Source organism: Coccinella septempunctata, chromosome 3 (assembly GCF_907165205.1).
Source record: "Coccinella septempunctata chromosome 3, icCocSept1.1, whole genome shotgun sequence".
Taxonomy (NCBI): Eukaryota; Metazoa; Arthropoda; class Insecta; order Coleoptera; family Coccinellidae; genus Coccinella; species Coccinella septempunctata.
This window is the reverse complement of record NC_058191.1, coordinates 11128230-11152610: the sequence shown is the minus strand read 5'-3', so window position 1 is coordinate 11152610 and position 24381 is coordinate 11128230. Positions and strand designations below refer to the sequence as shown.

The 24381-nt window shown below is 33.0% G+C and overlaps 1 protein-coding gene across 1 annotated transcript; it reads left to right on the top strand.

Annotated features, from left to right (window-relative positions):
- Nucleotides 1–1228: 1228 nt before the first annotated feature.
- On the top strand, nt 1229–23663 carry LOC123309861 (7-methylguanosine phosphate-specific 5'-nucleotidase). The gene is made up of 6 exons (XM_044893151.1): nt 1229–1480; nt 10496–10655; nt 16863–16925; nt 21668–21797; nt 23024–23266; nt 23322–23663. Exons 1-6 carry the CDS (start codon nt 1270–1272, stop codon nt 23421–23423), a joined length of 909 nt encoding a protein of 302 aa, XP_044749086.1. The 5' UTR covers nt 1229–1269; the 3' UTR covers nt 23424–23663.
- Nucleotides 23664–24381: the final 718 nt, after the last annotated feature.

Sequence of the window (24381 nt, the reverse complement as noted above, 5' to 3'; positions counted from 1 at the left end):
ATCAACCCTTTTTGTACTTACATATAACTTCTCTTCACGTCGTATATACAGGGTTTTACCGAAGTCGAAGTCAAGCCGGAATCAGGTAACAAGTTAATTCATAATGTAATCAGATAAATATAAAAAAAAATCTATAAGTCCTGTATATTTATATTGCTCTGTCTTTTATTGAAAACATCCTGTAATGATTTTCGAACTCCTGTTTTCACAATTTTCTACTTTTTTCAAATTTTATTTCTCTTAGGTTGTCCCAAAAAACGCCTCTGTCACCTGTGATCTTTAATTTTAAACCAATTGCTTCATCTTGGAAAATAATGTTTTTTTTAGCCCAACCAAGTATTCAGAATTGACATTCCGCAGAATTGGGCGAAATTTTTTCACATAGTGAATGACATTTATTAGGTATGGAAACTTTTATCACCATCAAAATAGTTATTTTACTGAAAAGAGCGGAAAGTGATGCCCGCACGAAACTGCCGTTGCCCGAACGATGCAAAGCAGCATTATTCCCGCAGTTGAGTGCGGGAAAAACACTTTTGTAGCCCGTTTGTAACAGCCGAGAATTCTCTGGAGAATTTCCTACCAAATATTGGTAAGAAAACGGCAGAGATTATTTTGTATGCAACTGAACAGAGAATTCTACCGAAAGTGCGTATGTAAAGGCAAATAATTCACGGCGCATGAATTCTCGATTAAATTCTCTAGAGCATTCTCAGCTGTTGCAAACGGGCTCAACAAGAGTTAGGAACAAAATTTATTCTACAAGCACTTGAAATTTTAAATATATATTCCTTTCACGAAACAAATCAAATTTGATTCGACTAATTCATGTACCTTTAATGACAGACGTAATCAAAACTTCTCCATTACGCAAGTTGTATTGTTCATTCACCTCATAAATGAACTACTTCAAAAACCAGTAGCTGACCACTTTTTCAAAAATACATAGATCATTTCAACTGAATTCATAAATTTCATAATGGTGGCGTCCTCTGTTATATGTAGTGCATATCATATCTCCAATCTCCTACATTTGGTGTATTCCCTGACGAAAGTCACTTGTAGTTGTAGTAACTGTGGTGAAGATGGCACTGACGTGACCGGACTCGATTCCTGCACAACGATTTCTATTGTGCTACATGAATCGTATAGATGTCTCTGTATCCACTCATTTTCGATTTCTATGCGACAAATTTGACGTTTAACCTCGAATATGATAAATATAAAGCAATTTTTGTAATTTCTCCAATCATTACACATCGTACTTGTATGCAGAGATATCAGAAAATGGTCCGAGACTTAGTTAGTGACATCAAACTTTTGAACAGAGTGAATGTGCACATCAAAGACAAAACAAGAGTGAATGAAATACTTGGTAAAATTGTAGAAGGAGGTTTTAAGCAATTACAAATTGTGTCAGACTTTGATCAAACTATCACCAAGCAACATGAGAATGGAAAAAAACATCTGAGTAGTTTTGGTGAGTCCATATTGAGGAGTTTTCAAGCAGTTCTATTCTATTCCATAATAATGGGAGTCACAGACGTTGGGGGTTGTGTTTATCAAAGGTCACAGAAATGAGTTGTCAGTTAATCATTTCATTCATTCAAAAATATCGATATCAGACCATTATGACATGTTGCAATAAAAGCAAATATATGTTACATCTGAATGGATTCCGTCGTTTCAATTCTGATAACATAAACATTCTTATTCTTTTGTCTCCTGAGGACCCTGAGGCCTTTGTGAAGATATAATCTCATACTAGTCATACTATGAATAGGATTACAAATTATGCTTCAATTATATCTTATTTAGTTAGAAGCATCGTTATCATAGCAGTTCAAAGTCGCGCTAACAAGGAAATCACCAGTTAAATACACAACTAGATTTTCCTTGTCAATTAGGCCATATCTATATGGTATTTTAGAGGGTATTCTTCATTCATATGTCACTCCTTTTCTTGTTTGAATTTTATTTCAACGGGCTCTATTAATTTCTCTGAATTGTTTAATTTTTCTGAATAATTTGTTTCTTTATAAATTTAACATATGTTGGTAATAACAACCAATCCCTTTTAAATGGCATTCCCGAACAAAGGTTTTTCTTTGATCATGCATTTTATGTTTATACCTTTATGTTGTTTGCTTGGTTGTTTGTTGGCAATACCCTCAAGCTGCTTCGCATATTTTGGGTGACGAACCATTAAGGGAACCAAAAATAGCGCCAAATATTGAGAACAACCACTATTGAAATTTGGTATTTTCGTTGCAACCTCGATTCACACAATGTAACATGAAGTAAAAACGGGTGATTTCTGTGCAATGTAATAATGATATCAAGAATCAGGGGCGTAGACATCGGGAAGGTGAAGATGGAAGCCGCGTACCCCCTCCCGAGCACCCTACCCGAAATAAAAATAAAATATATACGTATGTATAATGCCACATTTTATGAAGACAAAAAGATTTAGCACGAACTTATATTTTCAACCCCCTCCTGAAAATGTTACGCTACTGCGTATTAGCGAATTATTTGAAATTGAAATCAATTCCGATCTTTGTCCTTAACTATGAGTGTGATACCCTCGGTGATACCTAAAACCATTTTTTTTAATGTTTATTATTGGAAATAAACCAAAATATTGTAAAGGTTCAGTTACACCTTCAATCATCAGATTCTCTGGTCTTCTCTGATAATATACATACATATAGCCTTGATTTGCTCATTGTTGGTGATAACATTCTGATGTAATCAAATTTCTCATGGGAAACTATTGTCTGATATTAAATGAGATAAGATCCGAACACTTGCCCGTATTGTAATCAAGTAATTATTTTTTAAGCCAGAGGTATCTATCAGTTATGAAAAGATTTTCGATTTTCAAATTTGTTGTGCTGATTTGATATGAATCTGTACAGTTCAATAAATTCTACTTACATAATTGCCTATCTACATATCTGTGAGCTCGTCTATGAGTTTATCTCATCTTATCGAATCTTATCTTGAGGATCGAACTCAATTTGTAGTGATAAATGGAGTGAGCAGTAGTGAGCAATTGATTGATTATGGCGTTCCCCAGGGTACGGTTTTGGGGCCGTTACTGTTTAATATCTATCTAAATGACCTGCTAAATGTTCAACAGAATTCAAATTTCAGAATCATTGCCTATGCTGATGACACGGTCATTTTATTTATGGATGATACGTGGGAGACTGTGTATAGACGGACGGAGGAGGGTTTGAATTTCGTGGTATCTGAAATGAGGAAATTGATACTGACAATTAATCCACAAAAAACAAAATTTATAACTTTCGCGTTGACGGAGGCTGCCACTTCGAACTTAAAGAAATTTATAGTTGTTCATGATAAGGACCATTCCACTGATAGCTGTGACTGCGAGTCGTTCATTGAAATGACTGATTCCATAAAATATTTGGGTATACATATAGATCAACTTCTTCGATGGAAAGAACATATTAAATATTTGTTGAAAGTAATCAGATGCTCGATTCCCAAATTTAAATTACTGGTTAATATATTGCCACGCAAGACTTTGTTCTCGGTTTATTACGCCCTTGTACAATCGGTGTTGGAGTACGGAATTGTTGGATGGGGCGCAGCATACACGTCTCATCTTGTAAATTTGGAAATACTACAAAAGTTCATTTTGAAGATTATAATGAAGAAGGATCGCTTATTTTCATCCGAATTGCTTTTCTCTGAGGCTCGGGTTTTCACTTTGAAGCAATTATTCTATAAGAGTGCTTTGATAATGGTTCATAAAAATATTTCTCAACTGGATGGATATGAACATTCTTATTCCACCAGAGGTCAAATCAGGGGACAGCTACAGATCCCGAGATCACGGAGAACTTTCGCGCAGATGCATGCTCATTGTATTGGTATACGTTTGTACAACACAATATCGAAGGATTCGAAGCAAGCAAATAGCCTAAAATACTTTATAAAAAGTATAAGAAGTTTTATTTTTTCAATTTAGGATGGCTCTTCTTTCGGTCACTCTCTGTTGGAAAATAATTAGAAATTAGTTAGAAATGGTCGAAAAAAAAAAAAAAATCAAATAAAGGGAAAATGAATAAACTTAATACTTGTCGAAAAATTTAGGAGCTCATGTCTAATTTGTTTGAATTGATTTTTTTTTTTACTATTTCCTCAGACTGTCAGGCACAAACCCTAGGTTTAATTGACAGTCTTTTCTTACAAATATATTACTCTGTATATTATATGTTACCTTTCTAAAATAAATAAATGAAATAAATGAAAATCTTCAAAATGTTCTCTCATACAAGTTCAAAAAATTCATTCTACGTCAAGAAATAGAACGAAAACAAAATATGGGCTATCATAGCTACAGACTGTTGAATTGAATTCCCTGAAGATGGTTATTTTTAAACGTTTTAAACTAGAAACTTAATTACCTGATTTTCACCAATTAACTCATCATTATTTTTAACTTTTTCCAAATCTAGTTTGTACTTACACCTTGTCAATTTCAAAAGGTACCACCCTGAATATCGCTACCTCCATGCAAAATCAGAAAAAAAGCTTTGATTCGACATTTTATGCGGTTGGTTCCAATCTGTTTGTATCAACCTTGTGAGCATAAAGACAGCAACCCCTTAAATCTTGAATGAGAAACAATAACTTCTGAAGATATTATATCAAAACATATGACCAACTATTTTACTAATATCGCAAGTGCACTGCATACAAAAATAGACCATACTATTACCACCCGGAATAAACGAACATACAGAAATGAATGTATTCGCTTCGAAAAATGTATGGGAGAAGTGTAGCCAAAGTGACGACACAACAATGCAGGAAGTTCAAAACATCCATGAAAAGATCAAGATGTTAGAGTTGATAAATAAGAAGCTTAAGGAGGAGAATTTTTCCGCCTGTGCAAAACTGTTTCCTATACATGTACAAAAAAGAAAGAAGAGATAGACCAGGAAATGATAGGTCCCATAACAGCAGCAAACATCCTATCTAAGGTACTTGAGAATGTTATTAAGCAGTCAAATGTAACCTCTTTACCATAACCTCTCTACCAAAATATAACTAATTATAACTAGATATCAATATATGTACCTACATTATATTATTTAAATGAAAAAAAAGCGTTAAGAAAAAAATTTCAAAGTTTGGTGTCTCGCAAGGGTCAGACCTTGCACCAGTCTTGGCACCAATGCTACATTCAGTGGCGAATTTGCCTTAAGGCACGTCGTTTTTAATAACATAACCACAATATCATTTCAAATATTTAGAATATCGGAGTTAGTTCCGAGGCTGGTGCAAATACTTGATTAATAGAAAATACCATTTGTGTAGAAATTCCACAAGTAGAAATGTTAAAATTAAAATCGAAAACTTTCATAAATGTTTTTTTATCGTTTCCTGAAAGAAGTTGATTTCACCAAATAAGGAAGAAATGAACAGCGAATGCATCATCAAACTCTAGTCGTTTCGAAAATTGCGTCATTTGACTTTCTCCAATCAGAAAAATGTTTTTCCACTCTCAATCAACGGGCGTTATGCATGTACAGTGTGTTTCACGTAAGCGTCACTGGATTTTGTGACTTTTTCATGGAAGAAAATCAAAGTGAACTATCAGTATGCTGGTATTTTTCATGGGCTTTCTAAACATGGTAGGTATAGGAAAAACTATCGAACATACGCATAATAATAATAATAGAATAGAATAGGAAGTTATCGAAGAAAAACTATAAAAAATTTTTTTTGTCACTTTTACTTTATTTCAAAATTTAATGGCATGGGGACAATTTCTAACTAATAATTTCTACTTCTGGTTTGTCTGAAAACGGCAAAATTTTACTCGCACAATATAATTAGAAACATTTTTCTCATATTTTCTGAATTCTCAATTATACATGTATATATGTACATTTATAATATAATGGTGCATATTATATTCATTTCAAACATCATCATTCAAAAATACTGTGAGGAAATTTGAAATCGAAATACGGAAAATATATCCATGTTGTTTATGGTATGTATTTTCGGAATGTTCATTTTATTTCTTCAATGTGATTTTGAATAAAATGCATTGTTGTAATTATTGAAAAATTACCTTTATTACTATGTCTTTATTCATTAAGTGGAATGTGTGTTTCAAACTTCGTGAACAAAGGTTTTTGTATAGAAATGAAAAAATTAGTACCTATTATGTAATTGAGATTTTGATGAATATTCAGATAATATAAGCAACATTTTTTCCAAGTATCTTGTCATTGTGCATGAAAAATTATGTTGTTTCCGAGAAAGCTGGAAAAAATAATGAAGAATTAATACTCATAAATAGTCTCCATATCATTTTGAAAACCAGTAAATTGTACAAAAAACTGTTTTTCCGTAATAACTAATAACTTTCCATGCCTATGTTCCATAGTTTTGCCGACAGCACATTCGCTTTAGCCGTTGAAAAATACTATCATTCTGATAGTACTTAAATTTTGCTCATTCAATAAGGTAAAGTATCATACGTTTACGTGAAACATATCCGGTATCCGAATAAAAGAATGCCACTCAACTGATGACAATTGATTTTTTGAATCAGTCGATCCTATTTACGATCACTAACAAACCAAAACCTAAAGAACTCTCATCAGTTTCACTGGGACACTCCCTACAAATAACAATAATTTTTTATAGATAAACACTAATTGATGTTCAATTTGCGAAGATAATCTTCCCGAAATTCCAGGTAATAATTAGGCAGCATGAATCATATCAGTGAACCTCTATTGGGTATTCATTTGGGCACGTGTACTTGAAGAATTTATCCTCGTTATAAAGATAGTTCCTATCAATTATCTTGCCGACAGTTTGAAAACCCCTATCTGAGATATATTTTCATGTTGACAATAATGTGTGATAATCCTTTCGGGATTCAAAAAAAGTTGAGTTTGAGGAATTAAGGGTTCCTTGTGAAGCTGATTTTCATTTTAATTTAAGCATTGAGTATCAATTGAAGTACTTATACTCAATGCTTTTAGTCTATTATCGATATGAAAAACCATTGGAATTAGACATAAAAAATTGAATCATACACCCTCTATTATCATTGATTACATGCAATGATAAGAAAATTTGCCAGTCCTTCACCGAAGCTTTTGGTCAGAAAATATCAGAGATAAATTGATGAGATTTGCGAAACCAATGAAACTCAATTCGTGAAAATATCAATCATAAAAATGGTCTAGATTAATTTTCATAATTTTCAGATCCTCTGAACAATCAGTTATTGGGTTATACAAATATACCGGAACCTCAATAGGGTTTGTGTTATATGAAAATTGATACGAAATGATTCAATATAACATTTGATAACAATATTCTATGAAAAAATCTATAAAAAAACCTTCACGCAGGAAAAATTTCAATATGTCAATGACATTACATAAGAAACATCTCATATTTTTTGTCACATCGAGTCCAATTCAAAAAAATATGTATCGAGAAAAAATAATTTTTTTCTACAAGCGTGCGCGTTCAACCTTTTTCCCGCACGCATTTCAAGTTGCAAAGAGTCACTTTTCCAAAACGTGCGGGAAAAACGCCTGCTATTTCTTTCCCGCACGCATTTGCGTGCGGGAATGGATTAGCAGGGGTTTTTCCCGCACGCAAATCTTATAGAATAAATGAAATTCTATCATGTCTCTATGCACCGAACGTCAACGATGAGTAACCCATGGTAACGACATGCAGAATTACGTCTGTCATTTTATATGAATTAATCAAATGAGATATGATCTGTATCGTGCAATTGATATATTTATATATTTCAAGCGCTTGTAGAAAAAATATTGTTCCTAACTCTTGCGGAAAGTGTCTTGCCCGCACTCAACTGCTTACCCGAACTCTGCTTCGCATCGTTCGGGCAACGGCAGTTTCGTGCGGGCAAGTATCACTTTCCGCACTTGATAGGAAAATAACTATAGTAACCTTCATGAATATTTTCGATATACATATGTAAATAATAAAATTATCAAAATTTTGATATAGCTATTAACATACATATACTATAATTCATAAAAAAGTTTATATATCTGACATAGCCAATATCAAGCAATTTGGAAAAAAAAACGAAACTAATTGAAATTGAATCAAATCTAAAATAAATTGCAGAAAACAGTAAATATTTCTCTCCGAAGATTGAGGATCTTATTGGAAAGCCCCTGTTTGAAAATTTTCCCAAAAATATTTTATAATCAACAGATTCATAAACTACGAAAAAGCGATATGTTGTATAAATATAGCCATTTACTACCACTATTACCATAAGGTATTGAAATACTCGAAGCAGTACGAAAGGTCTGTTGGTTCTATAATTCTTAGAAATGTTGAGTAGTCGTTATTCCTTTTGGATGTATAAAATCATATCCTCAGGTAACGAAACTTGTAAAACTTCTTTTCTACATTTATTCTGAATGGGTTTCAAAGTTCAACGGAATACTTTATGGCTGCTAAACAGTTAAGTGCTCTTCTGAAATTCAACAGAATACTTTATTACTCCGAAAAAGGAAGAGCATTTGAACAGTTTTTCCTGATTTTACGAAATTTCTTCACAATCTGTCCATTTCATTTCACATTTATCATCTACATAATTTTTATCACTCAGAATATTTATTTTTTATTATTTTTTCAAACTAGTTGTACAAGAGTATTTCAAATTATGTAAAAGAAGTTGTTATAATTTACATTTATTATTTAATTTTTTTTTCGATTAACTACTTAGAATAATTTTAATTAGGGGTGAGGATACAATAATCTATTATTAATATGACCAAAAATCGCTATCCTTTATCACAAACTGGACCTGTGATTGAAAAAAATAGACACTTTTGGGTATTTCCATAAAATTCTAATTATTCTCGGAGTAGAATTTTCCGAATATGTATAGTACTTCAAATATTCATAACGTAGGAGAGAATACAATCTTTGCGAAACATAACATGCATGGAAAGAAATTTCACGGTGATTTACGAAAGCAAATGAGCATTCAGCTGCAAAATCTTTTCTTTGTGAGTATGAGTTCCTCGCGAATTGTGTACACGATAGTGAGCTGCAACCAAAAATAAACCGATTTGAGCAAATGAAATACAAAGTTGTCTTTGTGCGGGAAAAATGAACTACCTACGATTTGTTATTTCGAACTAACTTATATTATCATAATATACCATTGATTTATTCAGGAACTCGAAAAAGGTGTAAGTAAATTATTACAAGAATGAATAATGAAATTGACTGAACCGCATGTAAAAAGGGGAATACATAATAATTGAAATATTCACTAATTCCATTCTTTGATGTACACTCACATGCGAAAAACACAACAAATTCTTGTTGGTAAACTTTGGGGTCTTATAGTTTTTATTTTCATTCCAATTCCAAAATTTTTAAAGCAAATCTGTATCTTTGTGATATATCTTCAGAGAATTCCTCTACACTTTTCTCAGCATTTGTTGCATTGGTCTAAATTGTTAATATTATTATCATCAGCTCTCAACTCTGTGTCTAACCCCTTATGATTAATAGATGGAAGGGTTAATTACAACCGAATACTTATGGAATAACATTGAAAAGGTCAGTTAATGCAGAAAACTCAAACTGAGGAAACTGACAAACACGATTTTCACTTGTTTTTACTAATACCTATACGTGTTCCATTATCTCAGAAGCTTTGATAGGTGGGTGAAACATGTTCATTGATAAAAAGTTCTCACTAGTTAAAATCATGTAATCCAGATTCCCCATATTATCGATTTCCATGTAGAATAGGCCACATTCATTACAAATTAACTTCTCATAAAAGAAGATGAATCGAATTTTTTTCGTCATATGTATAATTTCAGATTACCTTTCTGATATTCTTTTATATAAAGATAAATTATTAAAGTTATTTCTTTTATATAAGATTATTAATTTTTTTGAAAGATCATTTTTCATTTTATAATTCTGCTTTTTCTGCTGGTTTTTTGATATCTTGTCCTCTTTTATTTCTCTACATATACACTTTCCTTTTCTAAAATAAATTCTGTAGATTATTTTGATTCACGTCATGAGAGATGAGTTAGTTAGTTCCCAACATTTTCGATTTGTTTATTCCGAATAAGTTCTAGGATTAGCACTGACTTTTGGGATTGATTCAGTTTTGAATTGGTTACATAAAGGTTTTAGTGAATGAGTACTCTCATGTCAAAATAACGTCGGCATTTATAAATCCTTTTATTATGACCAAGGGCTGGTTTACCCAGTAATCCGTTAAGTTGAGTGTAATTACCGTTGAAATGACACCCACAGAATATATCACAAAGATCCCGTTTACCTGGTAATCTCAATCCCGACTCTCTGTGCAATAACCCTTCGAGAATGAATATTCAGCATTTCAAGTCAAGCGGAAACAGCTCAACCTTTTCCCTCATGGATTATATCTTTATTACAGGGATATTCAGGTGCTGTCCATCGCTACCCAAAGAACACGTAGAATTAACCGACTCCTTCGCTAGAAAATATAAGCCCATAGAATGCGACCTTACGATACCAATAGAAGAAAGAAAGAAGCATATGGAGGAATGGTATTCCGACACGGAAAAATCACTTAAGTAAGTATATACTTACATATTTACAATAATAGGACGATTTCGAATCTCTTGGCTTATTATTAGTCGGAATATTTCACGACCCGCACTTTTTATGTGAAAGTGATATTTTCCAGCAGTAGTGAAAGAAAGTGATGATTTCGCACGCAGGAAAGTGGATAAAAAACAGGGTCGTCTGAAAAATTATGTTTCCACTCATGCGTTAAGTGTTTTTTTAGAAAAAGTGCAAAAAAACTGTATTCATCATTTTTATTTTCATTTTATGTCACTCGCACTATATACGTTCACGTATATAGTGACCTCTTACTCGCACGTCCTTAGCAGCTTTTTCCACGCCTATCAAGGTCTTATGCTATTCATAACCGCCTGTCATTTTACATATTTATTATAAAACGTTTACTGAAAAACATAACGAAATTTCAACTATGCAGGAGAAAGTTATTTTACCCCATCAAGTGTGCCCCTTTCAATTCACCTGCCTGTCACATACTTTTGCTCATTGTTATCGCCTGTTAATTTTTTTTCAAGATTTACAATAAATAAACCACAGCCTACTTAATTTTTATGCTTACAAAAATAAGTTTATACACTCCATTTATTTTACAATTTAAAAAATAAAGGGGCTGATGGCGTGCAGGGCTGATGCCTGCCAGGTCATGGCTATTGCCATTAGCATGCTGTAAATCATAAGTGTTCCAAACTTACAGGAAGACCGGTACTGGGAGGGTTCACTAGCTCTTGGACTATATTACCATTGTCACCATTGTCACTATTTTGTTGAATACTCAAAGATATTACTCACTAGTTTCACTCGTTGCCCCAAAGACCGCTTGAGTCACAAGAATAATGTTTCCCAACGTGTTTTACACAATATTTTTTCTAGTTTTGAATAGGATGTGACTACTTGAATTCAATGTACTAAAAACGTCCATACAAGCGTCCCTCATAGATTCCTTTCAAATCCTCTAGTGAATTTGGAGATATTTATTTTTTACTTCGTTGCTATGAAACTGCATCTCCAGTTGCGTTCAAAACATCAATGATTTTTGAAAAGTGTGGCAAAATTGGAATAAATATTTTTTCCACGAAAAATATATACTCCTACACGGAATAAAAATTTTCGATCAGAAAAAAAAACATTTTTCCACAAAGATAAAGGATATCGGCCACCCCAAGAAATAATACATACTTTGTTTTGACTTGCAAAAATCCATTTCGCTCCAGAAATTATTTTGACCCGGAGACAAAATATTTTCCGACCCCGAAAAGGAATGTGTCTAAAAAAAAACACATTCCATTCGGGGGGAGAAGTGACTTTTCATGGATCGCCTTCAATTACCAATCACAGGCAAAAACAGGCTCGCCATGTAAAATGACACTACTCCTTATTAAATATTACTATTTTGACCTCGACGACAACTTTTTTCGATCCCAAGGAAAATATATTTCAGTCCACAGAAAACTCAACTTTATTTTCCCGAGAAAAAAATTAACCTTTTAGATTGTACCTAGACAAAATATATTTCCACTTTTCAACTCGTAAAAATAAATAGTTATTTTCCTAACAAGTGTGGTAAGTGATACTTTTCCGCAAGAGACTACTGTTGAACGAACTTTCCGCACGCATATAGGTTTTTTCCGCACGATTGTGGAAGAGTACTACTGCGTGTGGAAAGTAATAATTTCGAAACGCTAGTACTAAAAATCATTTTCGGTCCCGAAAACTAGTAATTTACGTAACAAGTTCCGAAAGTTATATCTTACGGGACGAGTATCTACTCCTGCAACTCCCGTAAAAAAAATTTCACAGAAAATAACAACATAATATTTTGACTGACAGGATCATCAAGAAATGCTGCTTCTTTTCCGCCGGAGGGAAAAGCGTTGCTATGTAAAAGATGACAACAGTATCTAGCCTCATTTTTCAATAATCAGTCAATTATAACGATTCTGAAAATAAATCTAATTCAAAGTTCGATATGAAGATTATTTTCAATTTCAAAACGTTAAAAAAAATTTCAATTTGGGGGAGAAGTGACTTTTCATGGCTCGCCTTCAATAACACGCCTCATTACATTATCATAATTTTTTCCGCCTACTTCTTAATAATAGCACTGTTTAACGTACACGAAATCAGCTGTTAATGATCCCTTTTATTGGTTGATTTCCTATTAATGCATTATTGTCATGGGTAATAGAACATAGAAGTATTCAGCAGCTTCCAAATAATTATTTTATTTGTCTGTCGCATTGATTTTCGTAGTACCTAGCGGATGAATTGAGAAGGGATGAATTGTGGATGAGGTTGCAGAAAAATTATGATGCTTAGAGAGTAATCAATATATCTATGTACTACAACTCCAGGTTCCACCAGCTACACACATTCTTTAACAGATATTATAGGGAACGATATCAATGTGATTTATTCAAAATGTCACAACTCGAATATGCCCTCTATGGACTTCTCGCATTGTTCGATCGGCCGCATAAAGGGTTCGTTCCAGAATCGCATCTTTTCAATCTGTTACGTCAATACCGTTCCTTCATTACGATCAGAGCAAAGGTACCTGAAAATCTGCTCGCTCACTTTCCTCCGAGATGCAATTCTGGAACTCTGCTAAATATCGACATTCCGATATGAACATAGAAAATTTATAAGGTGTCAAATTTGACTAGGTATCGATAGAAAATGTTTGCAATGAAGAATTCACATTCAATTCAAAATGTGGTCGACTCGTTTATTAATTGAGCGATTAATGATCTTGAACATTAACGTGCGAGCAAAGCGAATACGTTAAAATATCTCAATCATTAATCGCTTTTAATAACCTAGTTGATTAAATAACTATTTCTTACTTCGAATAAAAATAGCTGAGCGCCGCATAGAGAAACGATTGAATTTTATGATTGGCTCATAGAGACATGCCAAATTTTTATGATTGATGAGACTCCTTTATTTGCGTGCGTATATGCGGGCGGAAAGTGAATAGCAGGGCTTTTTCCCGCACGATTTGGGTAAAAAGTACTACTTTCCGAACGTCAATGTGAGTGGAAAGTAATACTTTCCATACGCTAGTAAGAAAAAACATTTACCACGATGAAATAGTTATTTTACTATAAAGTGCGGATAGTGATACTTGCCTGCACGAAACTGCCGTTGCCCGAACGATGCAACGAAGCAGAATTCGGGCACTTTCCGCAAGAACAATATTTTTTCTACGAGCGCTTGAAATATATGAATATATGCGTTTTACGAAACAAATAATAATTGATTTGATTAATTCATATATAATGGCAGGCGTAATTCTGCATGTCGTTACCATGTCTTCGTTAGCTTTCGGTGCATAGAGACATATTTGCGTGCGGAAAAAACCCCTGTTATTTCTTTCCCGCACGCAAATGCGTGCAGGAATAGCTGGCGCTTTCCCGAACCTTTTGGGAAAGTGATTTTTTGCAACTTGAGATGCGTGCGGGAAAAAGGTTGAACGCGCACGCTAGTAGAAAATAGTTTTTTTCTAACAACAGCGAGTAACATGAATAACTAATCGAAAAAAAAATCGTTGCCGTGAAATTCATTTCGATGCCGAAATAGTGCGGGAAAAATCACTTGCCGCAAATAGCCGAGTAGATAATCACTTCTTAAGTGACATTTTCAAAATTAAAATGAGTGCTGGTAATTGGTTTGAAACGCACGTGAGTAGAAAAAGTGCGGAGCGGAAAGTAATACTTTCTCGCACCCTACGACGACCCGAACGACGCGAGTTCAAGCTGGCCGTTAAGTGCAAGAAAGGCACTTTATGCATGAGCTGGGAACACCAATTTTACTACCACATTTTTTTCCCGATTTTCCTTCACCTATTTCAGTTTCTGAAAGATCACTTTCCTGAACTAGTACTTCCGCTAATAGCAGTGAAGACTGAAATTAGAGCGGGAAAATGAATGGAAAAAGCACCGGAGTAGAAAATAGATATTTTCCTAACCAGTGCGGGCAAGCCACTTTCCACAAGAGTTACAAACAATATTTTCTACAAGCGATTCAAATACATATATTATTATCCATTTTACGAAACAGATCTAGTTTGATTTGATTAATTCATATGCAACGATAGACGCCATTCTGGCGTTCAGTGCATACAAACATAACATAATTCAATTTACTCTATAATATTTGAGAGCGGGTAAAACCTCCTATTTCTTTTCCATATGCATATGCGAGATAGCAGGCGTTTTTCCCATACCGTTTGGCAAAGTGTCTCTTCGAAATTAAAAATGCGTGCAAGAAAGGGGTTGGAGGCACGTTTGTAAAAGAAATATATTTCGACTGCGAGTATAATCATTTTTCTAGCTCAAGCGAATTGTTTGACTCTTTTGAGAGAGTTCAATACCTCGATGGGAGAAAAGGTCCCATTTAACAAAAAATTTAACATGTTTACAAAAACTAGATCCAACCATTATACATTACCAGATATACAGGGTGAGTCTTTGTCAGAAGAGAAACTTTTTTCTTTGCCATTTTTCCGAGATGGCTCGGTTCGAAACATACGGGCTGTTGAAAAACCATAAAAAATGTTATTTTTATTTTTCACAAACGGTTTTATCGAAAGAAATACATTTCGGAATATTTTTTATTTATTTGATGATTCTCTTTCGAACACAAGATATATCCACGTCTTCCTGTTTTTGTCATTATGACTATTACGTACCATAAAAATACCAAAAATTCAAAGTACCCAACTCCTGAAATTGAGTTGTTCGCTATGTAATGAATATTTGAACGTTTTATAAAATAAAAGTATTGTTACGATCCGTATATTATTACTTTATTTTATATTATGAATTAATTTTATATTACAAAGCAACGGAATCGCAACTTGAAAAGAAATTCAATGCTCAACTAAAATAAGTGACTTTTCTCCAAAAATATTCTGACTGACAATCCCTATTTTTTTTTTATGTCTCCATGCCTACCCAAAATTTCCTAACACAGCAAACTAAACGAAATTATTTTTAGAAAACTTAAACCATAACAGTATTTCTCACATTTTCTTGTGTAATGCGCAGATTTCGAGTAATTTCATGTTCAAAAATTAAATAGTATCAATCTGTGAAAATTGAAAACTTTGGCTAAATAAATCTCTGTTTAAAATATTCACAGATGTTTAGTGTCACAGATTTAGCTAGTTATTCTGAAAGTAATTTTGTTTTTTCCTGGGGTGGCACAGCTCATTATGAAAACTAAAAATGGCTATATCTTTTTATCAGGGCCAAATTGGAAAAAATTGTATAGAAAAAATTGTTTCTTTTGACCTTAAGAATCAACTGTTGCAACATTTGTACACCTTGTAGACAGAACCTTAGGATTCCATATCATTGAAGCAAATTATGCCAACAACGCGGTAGACTTCTGATGAACTACCTGATGAAATGAAGACAAAAATAAAAAGGAATTCGAAAAATCCTCGCGATATCAGTTCCTAATTTCTAGGATTCTATAGAGGGTTGGTTTAAGTTCGGAATAAAATATTTCTTCGACCGATAACTCAGAAGGAAAACGCTGAAACCCATTACCTTCATTTTTTGGCAATAATATTGAGTGTGTTTCTGCAACCTCTTTAAGCGACCCCATCCAAAATCCGTTTTTCAAATGGAAACACGTAGGTATCATGTGTGAGCTCCTTGTGAAGCTTACGGAGAATGGAATCCCACTATAATTTCTGTTTTTCAATTTGTGACAAGATAGAAATTAATAGTTTCTCAACCAATAACTTGCAATTAAGGTACTGAAACACCTTTATCCAGTTCCGATTGTACTTATTCTCTGGGAATAAAATTGAATATTTTTGTCCAGCCCCTTCCAACTTCCGCTATCAGAATAAATCTCTTGGAAAAAATCAAAATAATATTTAATTAAATAAAAACAAATTTTATGAGATTTCATTTTTCGTGAGCTTTCTAACGAGCCCACATACGGTTTATATTTTCCATTTGAAAAACAGAATGTCTTACGCAGAAAATACTCTCACCCATACTTTACATACTGTCCCATACCGTTTCTTGAAGTTTTTAGTTTAAAGGTATGCCGAAATTCCATCTTCCCTCCTACAATTACAATTTGAAATATGTAATTCGAAAGTTCATCAATATCTCCCTTTTTGATTCTCGCCAATAACTTATAACTTACCCAACCTCAACTTGCTTTTTATTTTTCAGGGGCATAGAAATAAGTCCAGAGGAAATCAGCGACATAGCGAAAAAATACGGACCATGCCTTAGGTAAGTGATTAAAATACCTGGGAATAGAGATAAAATCGATTCAAGAAAGAGTGGGTGACAAGCGTCATACCACTACCGAATAGAACACGTACAGAAATAATACCGAAGGTTGATCGTGCTAACTGAAAAGACTATCATCAAAACCAGGTCGATGTTTACTTTTCGCGCCGTTATTCTTCTGAAGGAACACGTCCTGTGTTTTCTAATCGTCATTTCATATGCAACTGATATCCTCAAATTTTACTAATTAATCATCAGTGTTACCAATTAGGAACTGCATACAAGATTTCACCCGTTTCAGTATTGTCAAAGCACCTATTCGTTGATACAGAAATAGAATATGAAATAGAAATTTTCTTGAAAGTATTGAGAATCTTACAAAATAATCAAACAAATGAAAATAAGTATGTGAATTAATATAAGGCTTAGAAGAATGGGAAAAAAAGTAAGTTTTTGAGAGATTCGAGATTATTCTTCGGCTGAAATCGAAGGTAAACTGAGTCTCAGGATTCAAGTGGATGTATAGAAAAATAATTATGACTGGTTCCATGCACAGATCAAGTTGTGAGTAATAAAAAAAATTTCATTTTCACCATAACCGTACAAGAAAAAAGTCTGAGAAGTATTAGTTCTATTTACTATGACAATTATTGAGAATTCAACATTCTAAACAAACAATTGATTCATTTTTAAAATCAAGAGGTTCAGCCACTTAGTAGTTGATGTTTTTAAGAGTGTGGTCTTGTTCAACACCGAACTGTGTTCCACCAAGTGCTAATATCATATTGTCAAAATCAGAATGTGAAACATATTTACAGGAAAGTGATCCATGAACTAAACTCCTGCTTTCGGTTTGGAATCGCTATATTCCCGGCAGTTATAGAAATAGCTAATTTTCAAAATAAGTTATTTTGGTTGGCCTTTTCTCCAAATCAATAACTTGCATGTTTCATCTCTGAATTTTACTGTTGATCCATTGAAAGAACTACCTACTCTCCAAGATGTTAGGGGTTGAAACATTTCTTCACGCACAAACTCACTTTCCTCTGCTTTTACCTTGAGTATTAAATCTCAACCTGAATTGGTTGAATCTTGTACTGAAGAAAGTGAATTAAGTAATTTTTCACACCCATCGTCTCATATCCCCTTAGTTAGTGAAAATCTTATAAATAAGTTCGTTATTGAATTATGGATTTTCATCGAGTATTGGCATCATCTATTCAATAACTGCATAAATCGAAAATAAAGCAGAAAAAAATGATTTACTACAAATAATTCGGCGCCGGTGAGCCCAGACGGTTCTTTCGAGTCTTTTGAATTGGTTTAAGTGTTTTTATGCTAGTAGGAAATAAGGTTGTAAAACGTCCGCCAAAGAGATCGTCCTATTTACTATAACTACCTACTACTGTAATCAAAGCAAACCCAAGGGTTTTTTAGGCGGCATTCTTAGGTCTCAAGAAATGCTAGGTTAGGTACCTACCCATCACTTCCTAAATTAATATTAAGTACTTCCGACCATTTATATTCCATGGTGAAAATTACATTTTTCGAGTTCATTTTATAAAGGCTGAAGATGAGGTAAAATGCAGAGGGTGATTCCTTGTCCGAAAACATTATTTCGTGAGGAATCATGGGAACAAACATGCACCCCTTCTGAGGTATCGCGGTCTCAAAAATGAGAACTTGTTTTCGTTGATTAGATGGAAAGGTCAAAAGGTATTTCGTTTAAATTTCCGTCTCTCTTCATACTAAATAAAATTAATTGCATTTTCCTACTCTTTGTTTCAGTGCATTTTTTGAACATTTTTGTAATACATATTTAAGCAGTGGCACCCGATTAAGATTTCTTGTCTGTTTCAACGGATCTGTGAGAATATCTGGCAAATTTTACGGGGATGATCTTCATTTGAACGAATCACTGACTTCTGCAACATTTCTTGGCGGCGTTTCACAAAGAAAGGAATTTTATGAAAATATATGCTAAAACATGGTTATAGCACATATTTGTGATTTTCTTTGGAACTAATGTTTAGAACGTCTGTAAATATTTTTTACTTTTATTCACCTCATACAGTCCAGATTGGTTCGAATTATCTGAATAATTGATATTTAACTTCTTTATGGATAATTCAGAGAATAAAGAAATTTGCTATTGAAATACGAATTTTCATTACAGTGGCTTAGTTTCCGCTAGAGTGCTTGACAGGTGCCATTCATGCTGTGATTATTAATGTGTTAATTAAGGTTGAAATAATTAAAGTTGAATAATAATAAAAATATAGAACTTCTTGAACAAATTTAGAAATTCTAAAAACGTCAACATTATCCGTTTTGCCCACTCAGTCGGGTTATTGCAATATAATAATAATAATAATAATAATAAAGGGCCTTTATTTTGTACTCTATGAATACAATCATAAAAGTATAAAATCTTAAATTTTATTAGAAATTCGAAGAAAAAATCCCTTGATAATTTCATATCTATTTAGAAATTTCATTGCATTAAAAATAGTTCTCTTAAAAATAGACAAGGAATTTTTCACCTTTTTAAAACATCACAACAAAATTATCATAGGTACGTAGCCTTTTTGCCCTTTTTGTTGGTAGAACATGTCCATTCTTCAACTCGTAAGCAATTTCCAAATGAAAATATAATATATATTTTTTTTAAAGCGTGTAAATTTTCAAGCAAAGGCCTAAGAGTTTGTATTCACATTAAAGACCCCTTCATACCCTAAAACCTTCTGCCCTTATTTGGTAACACCCTGTATATTGTTTAAGCATCATACAACACATTACCTACTCTGTGTTCTTTGTTTCACTATAATTTATTGACTGCCTTATATAAAGGCTCTCTAAATTTTTCCATTTTGATGCATCGAAGTTGCTGAATAATTTTTTTACAGCTTTGCTAATACAATAAGCATTATAACGCAATCTCGAATGATCATCAGCTTGATGGGGTCCCCAATGATCACGAACAAAAAATGTTTTCATCAACCTTCTACCCATTAAGAAGGCATTAAAAGAAGCACCTAAACTAGCTTCCAATAGTCCACTCAATCTCTGTCCTCCCAATTTTTAATGCGTTTTTTGCGAAATTTTTTCCTTCAAATTCTCTGTTTTCACAATGAACCTCCTAGAGGAATGACCATTTTGAGCCACTGAGTGGTTATCCCTACAGTACGCGATATCAAGAATATTTATACACAATGGAGATATACCATATACCTGATATTCATACTAGAAATCTGTCTCCTTTTATTATCAAGGATGAAATAAAAAACGCATGAGAGTGATATTTGTCCATTTAATATATTTCATACTGTACGTTCTAATACGTTCAAATCAACTCAAATACCCATCGACAATATTAATTTTCATTTTGATTCATAACTTGCTTATGAATTGCTTATTTTTCGAAATACATAATGCTACATACCTATTTATCCCGTAAAAAACAGAAGATCTTGACCTAGGAGACGTACTCATAAGTAGCTTCAAAAACTATCAATGAATTTGAACAGATTTTGAGAAGCAGTTGTGGTAAAATAATAGATAACCATTTTGAAGAGAGGAGGAATACAAAAAACTAATGAATTAATTAACAACAAGAAATACGTGATATAACTAACCTCTCAGCAATTAACTCAACTTGGGGTGCAAATGGGTAACATAATGCGAATTTATATTTGTATCACACTTGGCGAAAATTTAAAATTCCAATGAATAAAATAACCGAATATTTAAAGATATAAAAAAGCTTGTGTTTAAAAAATCATGTTGACCTTTAATAGTTGAGAAAACTGGAGGATTTTGCAGCATCACCGTGAACGGATTTCTGCCCAAAAACGGATCTTATCGAGTTCACCATTTTCAATCGATAGAAAATATAAAAAAGAATTTACCCTGAAAATGCGTTAAAAAAGTTGTTGATGATTAGTAGGCGTAGAATCGTGACTCATTTCATATACTCACTAAGGACAAAAACCTCTATTTCTGAGTGTGTGCGTTTAATAGAATTCCATTTGTTGTATAATTTTTTTTTCTCAGTTTTATGACCTTAGTGATGTTGTATAATATTAGTGCTGCAATATATCACAAAACATCAAAAATAAGTTAGGATATTTCGCGCAGTAGTTTATTAACTAATTGAATTTTTTATAATACCGAATTGGTTAACTAGTTTTTGATATTTTGGAATTATTATAGTGACATCAAATATGCACCAATTCTGCCTACTTTCGTTCTTTTATAAAAACAACCGCTTTTTCGCAAGAAATGTGATTGTCTTTTGTTGTTCAATATACACATAATCGATATCGTATTTCTATGAATCCCAATATTCGTTCACTTCAAAACTGTATTGGAATAACGAAAAATAAGAATTGTCGAAATCAGAAAAACAATAATATCGATGTCCAGTCTTATCACATTTCATGAATGTATGGTATGGTGCCGTATACTATTCATAATAATATGATGAATTTTATCCAGTCTAATATCACTGAGAATGAATAAAATCTTTCAATTATTGATAATGTTATCAATGTTGCTTAATTTTCCCGTTATATTCTTTCAAGATAATCCTGATGGAATGTTGAAATCAATTCTCATATTTATAATAGATATGTTGCAAACCTGAAACTCGTAAAATACATCAAGATATCTTTCACTGCAACAATAATAAATTTCCATGCTTAGACTGTCAGGTAATTAATTTGTGTTCTCTTCGTTTTCAGAGATGGGTGTAAAAAAATATTTCAATCTCTAGAGGAGAAGAATGTGCCTGTACTAGTATTTTCCGCTGGTCTAGGTGATACTGTTGTTGCTTTATTGAAGCACAATGGAATTTATCGCACAAATGTCAAGGTAAACTTTTCAAAATATATCTCATCAAACACCTGTTTCATTAAATTTTAAATTGCATATCTCTCATGATGGATCCTTATCTCAGGTATCATGTGAACGATAAGTTGAATAATTCTTTCAAAAGACCACCCATCATTTACATGGAATATGAGTTTTGGTTGCATTACCGCAGTTTTCGATATCCCGGGCAAAAGCGTAAATGGAATAGAGGACGGTAGTTGCTAATTTTGGGGTAACATTCGGTAAAGGTTTGGAGCAATCTACTTCTGAAATCGCAGTGCACCTAGGTTTAATATTTGAAAAATAATCGAAATATTTCCAAGTTTCATCTTCTAAAACAGAATTTATGAAAATTGAGCTTGCCAACTGGCCCCTCAATCGCCTGTTTGCAGGTCGCTACGCTAGACCTCTGCCACAAAAGCAGTTTGTGGTGTGAAGTAGGAAAAAAATGTTTGAAATTCTTATACTTCATATTTACTTGAGCTAAACTAAGGCAGTAAAAATGTTATATCAAGTATAATTTCAGCAATAGATATTTCCAATTTTGAGTGTGTGGCAACAACACTTTCAGAAATACGATTTTTATATGCTTGCCAGAATTTCCGATCCTTAAAATGAATGAGTGAGGAGCTATAGGATGGCCATCGCATATTTGTTTTTTTTTCAAAATTTCATCTACTTACACACACTAGAAGAAAGCCGAATGGATGATTCATTTTTTTTATTCGTTTCTTTTCAAAACGAAATTTGTGGATTTTGGACGATAATTAATTATTGTTTCGTGTTCGATTCCAAATGTACATTGTCGAAAATAATGAGCCCAAAACAGAAACATATTTATTCAAACAAGCAATAAGTTATGAACAAATTCCTAAACTTTCAAATTTTCCGATTCATGGGATCACAATTAAAAACATAGTGATAAGATCTTGTGGCATCTGAATATGTATTAATAACCTGAGATAGCAATAAGTTAGATAAAAGTTTTTTTAATCAAGAATCAACATTCAAAAAATTTTAGTTTTTTCGCTAATATTGTAGATTATTATAATTTCGTTTCATCTTCCTTTGTTGATTGATGATCTCACCAAGAGAAAAAACTAATAACTTAATAAAAAATCATAAATGGTCCCTTCAAGAGTAGGGCAGGTGAATATGATCAAATATAACCGGATGCTTTGCATTCAAATTAATTTCGTTCAATTGAAAATAATTTTTCTTTTCAGGTTGTATCTAACTTTTTGGATTTCGACAAGAACAATGTCGTACAGGGTTTTCAAGGCAAACTCATTCACATCTATAGCAAAAACGAGCATGCCCTGGAGGGTACAGATTATTTCAAACTCATTTCCCAGCGTAATAATGTGATATTGTTGGGAGATTCCATTGGAGACGCTGGAATGGCTGATGGTCTTCCCAATACAAATGCTGTGCTCAAAATAGGTTTCTTATACTTTGAAAAAGATTTGGTGAGTTAGTAATTCGAGAATCATAAAATAAACTAAATTAATAATAATTTTTCAGGCTGAAAAAAAATTATCTGACTATTTGAACTACTTCGACATAGTACTGGAAGATGATCAAACGATGGATGTCCTGGGGTCCATCTTAGCACTTTTGGAATGAGCGATTTACCACACCTTGTAAACACACATATATTCAAATTAATATATATCTATATATAAATTATTTACTCTCTGTTCATTTCCAAATTTTATTTTTATATTGAAATATATCTAGTTTTTTTTTTCCATATTTTCTCTGAAATGTTGTAAATATTCATTTAAAATGCTGCAAATTAAGAACACTGAAACATAGAATTCTGTAATATATTAAAATTCACAAATAAGATGACTTCAGTTTGAATGGGTGTTTTACTGACATTTTTATTCCGCAGATAAATCAAAAACAAGATTAAAAGTAGGTAGATCTACCTTCGAAGTGGATCAGAGGATTCAATACGCTTGCATCGACACAAAAGATTCTACAAGCGCCAGACGCACAGCGCTTCACGAGTTTTAGAAAACTCTACTTGGTAAAAGATCAAAAATCTCGTCTCTCGATAGGAACAAACAACAAACATGTACTCCTTTTAGTTACAAAAATTGACATCAGGTAGAACACCTGTAATATAATTATAGAAAAATAAATGTAATATAAATAAAAGAAATCCACCTAAACATCCAAATTACCTCTTTTATAGTGGATGTTGTAGTATCTCGATTTTTTTTTTACCAGAAAAATATTTCCTCTTTGATAACCTGTAATGAAATTCTCTTTTCTAAAAAAGTATCCCACTAAATCTCAAAAATCCGAGAACGGATCTATTCTGACCAAACCCAATAATCTCAGTTTGCCATCACGCTTCAGTTGATCGCCAACGCGCAAAATTTCACATCGACTGATATGGAATTGCGGACTGTAGCGTGATTTTTTTTTCATTTGAATAACTTAAAAATCGTTTTTTCTATCTTCACTAAAATAAATATAGGCTTTAGTATCGTGAATCCGTATAATCCTTGCGAAATTGAGCTCGATATAGCTTTAAAATTGCTACTTGTAGCGTGTCCACAACAAGGCATTA

Bases quoted from the DNA above. Each gene is read 5' to 3' on its own strand.
- LOC123309861 (XM_044893151.1), top strand. From the start codon at position 1,270: ATGCAGAGATATCAGAAAATGGTCCGAGACTTAGTTAGTGACATCAAA. The intron at 1,481-10,495 runs GTGAGTCCATAT...TCTTTATTACAG, and splicing joins AAAACATCTGAGTAGTTTTG to GGATATTCAGGTGCTGTCCA. The intron at 23,267-23,321 runs GTGAGTTAGTAA...ATAATTTTTCAG, and splicing joins TATACTTTGAAAAAGATTTG to GCTGAAAAAAAATTATCTGA.